The 8339-nt window shown below is 44.5% G+C and overlaps 1 protein-coding gene across 3 annotated transcripts; it reads left to right on the forward strand.

Annotated features, from left to right (window-relative positions):
- Positions 1-2924: 2924 nt before the first annotated feature.
- LOC308465410 (uncharacterized protein) lies at positions 2925-8299 on the forward strand. 3 transcript variants are annotated; one of them, XM_080985403.1, is made up of 3 exons: positions 2925-2981; positions 6082-6146; positions 6239-8299. In XM_080985403.1, exons 1-3 carry the CDS (start codon positions 2969-2971, stop codon positions 6506-6508), a joined length of 348 nt encoding a protein of 115 aa, XP_080841529.1. In that variant the 5' UTR covers positions 2925-2968; the 3' UTR covers positions 6509-8299. The 3 variants fall into 3 exon arrangements, 1 of the variants encoding a protein (XP_080841529.1); XR_013980401.1 differs by lacking the exon at positions 2925-2981 and adding an exon at positions 4176-4632 and having other exon boundaries at positions 6239-8285; XR_013980402.1 differs by lacking the exon at positions 2925-2981 and adding an exon at positions 4742-5174 and having other exon boundaries at positions 6239-8285.
- The last annotated feature ends 40 nt before the right edge of the window (positions 8300-8339 follow it).

The raw sequence follows: 8339 nt of genomic DNA on the forward strand, positions 1-8339 counted from the left end.
GTGTCAAATCTCCTTTCCTCCACCCCTCTGTGTGAATGGTATGTCCCAATATGAAGGCGTGCCTAACAACGGGACGCGACGCAGGTGGCGCTGTGGGTTAAACCACAGAGCCTAGGACTTGCCGATCAGAAGGTCGGTGGTTCGAATCCCCATGACAGGGTGAGAGCCCGTTGCTCAGTCCCTGCTCCTGCCAACCTAGCAGTTCGAAAGCACGTCAAAGTGCAAGTAGATAAATAGGTACCACTCTGGCGGGAAGGTAAACGGCGTTGCCATGCGCTGCTCTGGTTCGCCAGAAGCGGCTTAGTCATGCTGGCCACATGACCTGGAAGCCACATGATGCCGGCTCCTTCGGCCAATAAAGCAAGATGAGCACCACAACCCCAGAGTCAGTCACAACTGGACCTAATGGTCAGGGGTCCCTTTACCTTTTAACAACAGGTGGGGGAGGTTAAGTTAAATGCAATTTGCCCTCTGGGCTCTCAGAGTTGGCTTGCTTCTTGGCCTGCTGCTGTGCCTGTTCTTAAAGCAACTCCTATCAGAGTTGTAGCGGCAAAGCACCGCCCACGCCATGCTGTCAAAGAGCTTCATGCACCACTTGAACAGTCGGAGTATCTTGGGAGCTCTAGCTATGGTGTTGGGAACTGCAGCTCTGTGAAATCAGAGCCCCTCAAAAAACTATAGTTCCCATGTTTGGTGGGGGAGCCACGGCTTGGAGGTTGTGCCACAGTTCCCACCTCAGAGCCCCAGTGTGGCCGGCAGCATCCTAAGGTGCTTAAGTGGTGGATGATATCTATTGGAATTGGTAGCATGGAAGGCAAGAGAGACCAACAGCAGCTGGAGAGAGACCACAAGTTCTAGGAAGGTCCCCATCCTCCTCTGAGGCGAAGGAGAAGGAAGGCTGGCTCTTCCAATTAACCACACTGGCATCTTCTTGGCCAGGGGTCAGCAAACTTTTTCAACATACTGTCCCTCAGACCTTGTGGGGGGCAGGACTATATTTTGAAAAAAAATATATATGAACGAATTCCTATGCCCCACAAATAACCCAGAGATGCATTTTAAATAAAAGGACACATTCTACTCATGTAAACCATGCTGATTCCTGGACTGTCTGTGGGCCGGATTTAGAAGGCAATTGGGCCAGATCCAGCCCCCGGGGTTTGTCTACCCATGTTCTTGGCCATGCTGGCACCTTTATTGATCCAAAAACCAGAGGGAACATGCCAGTGGCCCACCTCGTCCAGCATCCTGTTCTCACAATGGCCAGCCTGTGGGAAACCAGCAAGCAAGATCTGAGCACAAGAACACTCTCCCCTAATAGCCTCCTTAAATTTGTCTAGTCTTCATTTAAAACCATCTAAGTTGGTGGCCCTCACTGCCTCCTGTGCGAGCAAGTTCCATAGTTTTACCATGCACTGCAGTAAGAAGTATGTGCTATTATCGCTCCTAAATATTCACACAATCTGTGGGGTGCATTCTAGCTATATACCTGGGTTGCCAGGTATTAGACTCCTTCGAACTCAGAGCCTCTGCAAGGGTGGGCCAACCAATTAAGATGGTCTGCCCCAGGAGACTGATGGATCCGAATGGATTCCTGGTGGCACTTGAAGAGTTTTCTGTCACCTTGGCAAGCAACCATCAAAGCCCTGGTGGACTTCCGGAACAGAGAAATGACCCAGGCGGTGGACAAGATCACTTCTGAGTGTCCCCTGGTTCTCTGTGATGAAATGAGTCTGACCAAGCACAGGACAGAGCCTCTTTGAAGCCCTACTCTGTGGCAGTGCAGGGAGCAAATAAATCTTTTTTCTCTGCCTCATTTGTATCAGTGAGGAGCTGTCCAACAGAGCTGTTTCAAGTGGTCAGGGGTCTTTTACACTCTGACCCGTGTGAGGAAAGTTTAGACCACTCAATGGCCCGCTGTGAACTATTTGTTCAGCACTTCCCTGACAAAATTGTTCAGATCCATTCTGACTTGGACACTATAATTGATACAAGTCTGGTGGATGTAATTTTGGCCTTTGCTTGTCCATTGTTAATGGATACTTTTCAATTTGCACAGCCCAAGGATGTGAAGAGGATCCTTGAAAATGTGAGAGCTACCACATGTGTGCTAGATCCTTGTCCTTCCTGGCTCATCGAAATCGCCAGCAGGGGACTGGCTGAGTGGGTGAAGGCGAGCGGTCAGTGCCTCCTTACAACAAGGCACAATTCCAGCAGGCCTAAAAGAGGCAGTTTTAAGACCTCTTTTTAAAAGCCCTCCCTGGATCCCACCATATTGGATAATTATTGGCCAGTCTCTAATACCCCATTCTTGAGCAAGGTACTGGAACATGTGGAGGGTTTCTGGAGGAAAGGGGTCATCTCGATCCATTTCAATATGGTTTCAGGCCTGGTTATGGGACAAAGATGACTTTGGTCGCCTTGGTAGATGTCTTACACTGGGGACTGGACTGTGTGTGTCCCTGTTGGCTGTCCTTCTGGGCCACCTTGCTGGGATGGGACTTGGAAGAACAGTTTTACCATGGCTCCATTCCTTTCTGGTGGGCACATCCAGAAGGTAGTGCTGAGGGGCTCTCGTTTGACACCTTGACCATTGGTCTGCGGGGTCCCTCAGAGTTCTGTCCTGTCTGCCAAGTTATATAACATTTACATCAAACTGCTGGGAAAGGTGGTCTGAAATTTTGGTGTTGATTTCACTAGCATGCTGATAACACCCAGTGCTTTTTCTCCTTTCCACCTAAATCTACAACAACAACAACAACAACAACAACAACTATTATTATTATTATTATTATTATTATTATTATTATTATTCTGCACTGTAGCTCCTCATTCTGTAAATGAACCTGATTACTTTCCCTGAAAAGCTGAAGAAAATTAAACCATGGATTTCTCACTTTACAGTCCCCATTTCTTACCAAGATGTGTCTGTACCTGTTCAACCATGGCGCTGTGGTGACCCCATGCAATGCTTACGCCCTGTGAGTCTGTAATATGCAGGTCTTGATTTATAATCAGGACCCCAGGCACAGTACAAATTCCTCTGTAATGTCACCATGACAGCAATGACACAACTCCATACAACATATATTTACAAAAATACACCTTCCCCCCCCCCCTCACTGTTTTTTTTAAAGATAGGTCCACCTTCTCCTTTTCTGAGCAGAGGATGTCACTGAGGAACTGCCAGAAGTAGACTCAAACAAGCAGTCCCCATGGCACCTTAAGCACTAACGGATTAACAGTGCAACTCCTTCTGTGTCTACTTGGAATTACATTTTCTGTGTCCAGTGGGGCTTACTAAGCATTCTTAGAACTTATTACGGCAAGACCTTTAATGGAGCAGAGACCATTAAAGCCTCTGCTAAATAAGACTGCAGTCTTCCGTATACATGGAAATGGTCTGAAGACGCATGGAGCTAAAGCTAAGCAGGTCTGGGGCTGAGTTCACACTATAACTTTAAAGCTCATTTGAAACACATCATTTCCCTCAAAGAATTCTGGGCACTGTAGTTTAACTCTCACTGAGTCACAATTTGCTACAACCCTAAAGAAATTATTATTATTATTATTATCATTATCATGATCATTATTCTGTTTTACATCTTAGACACTTAGACATTCACTTAGACAACCTTAAAATCAATGACTTCCCTTCCTCTCTTTCCATGCTTCATTTTGCACAACATAAATACCTGCATATTTTATATAAACTAAACTATTCAGTATTCCATTATTACATCCATCAAAACTTATTTAAAGGTAAAGGTAAAGGTACCCCTGCCCATACGGGCCAGTCGTGTCCAACTCTGGGGTTGCGCACCCATCTCGCTTAAGAGGCTGGGGGCCAGCGCTGTCCGAAGACACTTCCGGGTCACGTGGCCAGCGTGACAAGCTGCATCTGGCGAGCCAGCGCAGCACACGGAAACGCCGTTTACCTTCCCACTAGTAAGCGGTCCCTATTTATCTACTTGCACCCGGGGGTGCTTTCGAACTGCTAGGTTGGCAGGCGCTGGGACCGAGCAACAGGAGCTCACCCCGCCGCGGGGATTTGAACTGCCGACCTGACGATCGGCAAGTCCTAGGCGCTGAGGTTTTACCCACAGCACCACCCGCGTCCCCAAAACCCCAAAACACTGTTGAATTTATCTTAATGCTGCCCAAGTTTTCAAATAAACACAATTTTCCTCCATATATTCAATAAACATGTTCCAATCTTCTTGCTCTCTTATTCTATATGTTAGGTCTGCAAGCTGCACATATTCCATCTATTTAGGTTGCCAATCTTCTTTAGTCAGGACTTCATTCGTTTTCCATTTTGGGGCTAGCAAAACACGAGCCACAGTAGTGACATACATAAATAACCTTTTCAGACACCTGGGAATTTCCATCTGAGTTATCCCCAACAAAAAGGACTCTGGTGGTTTTTTTTGGGGGGGGGAGAAGTACTTTTAAACATTTTTTTAGTTCATTATGAATTATTTCCCAATACTCTTGTAACCTTTTACAGGTCCACCACTTATGACAGAACGTACCCTCAGTCTCATTACATCTCCAACACTTATCTGATTCAGTCTTATACATCTTAGCAAGTCTACTCGGATTTAGAGACAATCTGTAAATCATTTTCAGGTAATTCTCCTTCAAGGAATAACATGCTGTAAATTTCAGATCACTCTTCCAAAGTTTTCCCCAAAGATTAAAATCTATATTGTGTCCTATATATATTGCCCAGTCCCACTCTAATAACAAATTGTACATTTTAGATAAAAGTTTCTCTTTATTTTGCAGGAGTTGTTTTTCAAATTGTGAGCTTTGGTCCAAAAAACAATTTTTCCTGTTATTTTAAACATTTCATATAACTGATGATATTGTAGCCAGTCTGTAACATGGCTCCTTACACTTTCCATTTATTTCAGTTTGGGTTCCCCCTCTGTAAAGTACAGTGGTACCTCAGGTTACAGACGCTTCAGGTTACATACGCTTCAGGTTACAGACTCCCTAACCCAGAAATAGTACCTCAGGTTAAAAACTTTGCTTCAGGATGAGAACAGAAATCGCGCGGCAGCAGGAGCCCCCATTAGCTAAAGTGGTACCTCAGGTTAAGAACAGTTTCAGGTTAAGAACGGACCTCCAGAACGAATTAAGTTCTTACCACTGTATAGCAATTCCCTGTAAGTTGCCCACTGTCTATCCATATTAACTCTCTTTATTGTAATAGCCTCAATAGAAGATAGCCATAAAGGTGTTTTCTTTTCCAGCAGACTTTTATATTTCTCCCAAACTCTATACAAATTCTTCCTTAGAAAATGGTTTGTAAAACCTTTGTAAATTTTCGCCTTCCCATACCATAAACATGCATGCCAGCTGAATCATGACCTTCTAAGCCCAGGATGTCTGAATTATCCAATGTAATCCATTCTTTTAACCAACACAAACCCTAAATAAATTACAGTGCCCAGAATTCTTTGAAGAAAATAATGTGCTTCAATTGTGATATAAAGCTATAGTGCTGGTTTGTCTTAAACAGTGCAGTCCCATTCAATTAAAAAAATATATATTAATAGCATACCTCTCCTAACTCAACAGCAGAAGCAAAACAGCCAAAATATACTTTATGCCTGCAATTGATATAGCCAACTCTAGACAGCACTGGAAAGTGTTTAATGTCTATAATATTCTTTTTAAAAGCAAGGTTGGGAAAAGAGACACTGAAGAGAAGCTTGACATAACCAGAGCTTTGTACGGAAAGGTTAAGCTTCAATTGCCTGACCTCCCTCAAAGACTGGGTGAATGTTTAGCAGCTGGTGTTGTGCATGGCTGGTGGGGATATATATCCAGCCAGCTACAACCAGTGAACCAGGATATCCTTGTCATCCACCTCCCACTCCATCTGAGAGCAAGGTCTCTTCTGCACGTCTGCCAAGGGCCCAGTAATTCCAGAAGAGGAGAGAGAGAGAGATTTGTTTCCCAACCACTTTCAAAAGACAGAAATCAAAGAAACAGCCATGGATGCTGATCCAAGGATCTGCCTGGCGTTCCTATATAAGAACGACCCTTTCTATTCACTCTGCCTTTCAGACTTGCTGACAGCACCCCAGCAGGTTAAGAATAAGTTTCTCAAGGAGCAGAAGGACCTAACAATGGTAAGGTGACCAGTTTCATTGCCTTCCCTCACCCTCAACAGATGTTATTGTTGTTGTTTATTAAATTTGATTGTTTCATTGTTCGTTTCCAGACTATAAAGAAACTGGAGCAGCAGAAGCTGAGCAGGCTGCGACAACTGGACGAGGAGAAAAAACAGTTCACTCTGCTCATGAGGAAGAAACTGAGCCCCGGGGTCATCATCAGGACAGGGTCATCCATGACCATGGAAAGGGGTTCCCAGAGGACATTCTCCAGTGTCCAGTTTTCTTCTCTGGCTTCAAGCAAGAGCAGCTGGAAGAAGCATGGCAGCAAGCCACACCCCCTATCAGGCCCTGGCTTCTTTTCAGCCATTGGACGATAGGTTCCTGCAACTCACACTCCAAAAGTTTTGCAATGTAAGCTTAACACCCAGGGAGAATTGGATCTTAAAAATGTAACGTTCCAGGCCAGGCATGGAGAACCTTACTGGGACTGCTGGGAATTGTAGTTCAGCAACATCTGTCCTTGCTTAACCTAACTCACATTATTGTCAAGATTTAAAAGTGGCGTACAATAGCAGCATGATCCCATGGATGTCTACTCCGAAGTTGCGTTCAGTGGGATTTTTTCCCAGGTAAGGGCAGAGACAAGGATTTGGCCTTCCTTGTCAGATCCAGTTCCGCAGTCCTCAACATAAAATCAGCCCCAGTTCTCTGGAAGAAAGGCAGGATTCAAAAGTGATCTGAGAGTTCTGTACAAGCCTGAATGTCTGAACTGGCTCTTCTGTGTTTCCCACCCACAGGCACCCAATCTTTATTTCCCAAGCTCTGCGCTGGTAGCGAATATATACAAATGCCTAGACAGCAAGAAGGAATGAACAAGAAGTGGAAGTTAGCTGCCTCTTCGTGGTCACATGATGCCGTCCGTGAACTTTCATGGAATTATCAACAAAGAGTGTTGTTTTTAAAAAAGTGAAAGGTAACCATAGGCAGTCTCCACTCAGTCCCACTCGAAAGGCGGGCTAGGCTGCAATCCTACTGCAATCCACACTTAAACCTGGTGTAATCTCTACTGAACTCAATGGAACTTATTTCTGTAGACATGTACAAGATTGCAGTTTTGTGTATAAATTTGTTCACGTGCACATTTGAGGAGATATGTGAACAGAGAAGACTTCTCTAGGACTGATTAATGTAGGCTTGTAAACAGCTACTAACCCGGTTACAAATGAGTGGTAGCAACTGCCAGCAGGTGGATCAGGCAGAATTCTGTATATTGAAAGTAATTCAGTTCCTTACACTTTTCAGGCAATTAATGTCATAAACTACTAACGCAGACATAGGAATCTTATAAATGTCAGGTGCTGATGTCAGGATCTAGTCCACGGTTGATTTTCTGAGCATGCAACTCCATTGTTGTATCACCTGCAGTGACTTCTGCAGTGGACCCAATTCAAAGCAGTGACTATTACAAGAGGCAAATCGCTTTCCTGCAAAATCGGAAAAGCAGCTAATTTTCCAAGCCAATATATCATTTGTACGTTACCCACTCATTACACAGTCTGCAGCCGCTGGACTGGTTTTGGGAGGCTGCTCTGTGAACAATTAGCCTCCAGTTTTATTTCGTTTGCATCGACTTCAAGTTAATTTCTGGGTGAAATTCAGTGTGCCTGTTCTTACCTATAAAGCCCAAGCAGTTTGGGACCAGGACACTTGAAGGACTACCTGCTCCCAGATTGTCCTGCATCCAGTGTCGAAGGCCCTGCTATGCACCCTCCTGCTTTCAAAACCTCAGCTGGTTGGAACATGAGATGGGTCCTTTTCTACGGAGGCTTCTGACTTGTGGCTCCATTTCCCCGCTGTATTTTTTGCTTCAGACACCTTTCAGTGTAGGTTAAATTTGACTGTTTTGTCCTGCTCCTGATTCTGCTGTTCAGGTAATTGAACTGTTCTTAATTTGAACTTTTAAAAATTGCAGGTTAAGTCATTTTATGAACTTCTTTGTAAGCTGCTTTGAGGGTTTTTGTAATTAAAGAAAAGTGGAACATGCATTTTTAACTAAATAAAGTAACTACGCAGTTTAGTGGGCCAGAGGACTGTGCACTTGCTCAATTCCTACCTGTTTCTTGTGTAGATATCCTGCATAGGCCCCTTCTAAATGAGCCTGATTTTATGTCTGTCCACCAATGGTGGTTCCTGTAAAGGGTCTTGCCT

Source organism: Podarcis pityusensis, assembly GCF_964106645.2.
Source record: "Podarcis pityusensis genome assembly, chromosome: 16".
Classification (NCBI taxonomy): domain Eukaryota; kingdom Metazoa; phylum Chordata; class Lepidosauria; order Squamata; family Lacertidae; genus Podarcis; species Podarcis pityusensis.

Bases quoted from the DNA above. Each gene is read 5' to 3' on its own strand.
- LOC308465410 (XM_080985403.1), top strand. The intron at 6,147-6,238 runs GTAAGGTGACCA...GTTCGTTTCCAG, and splicing joins AGCAGAAGGACCTAACAATG to ACTATAAAGAAACTGGAGCA.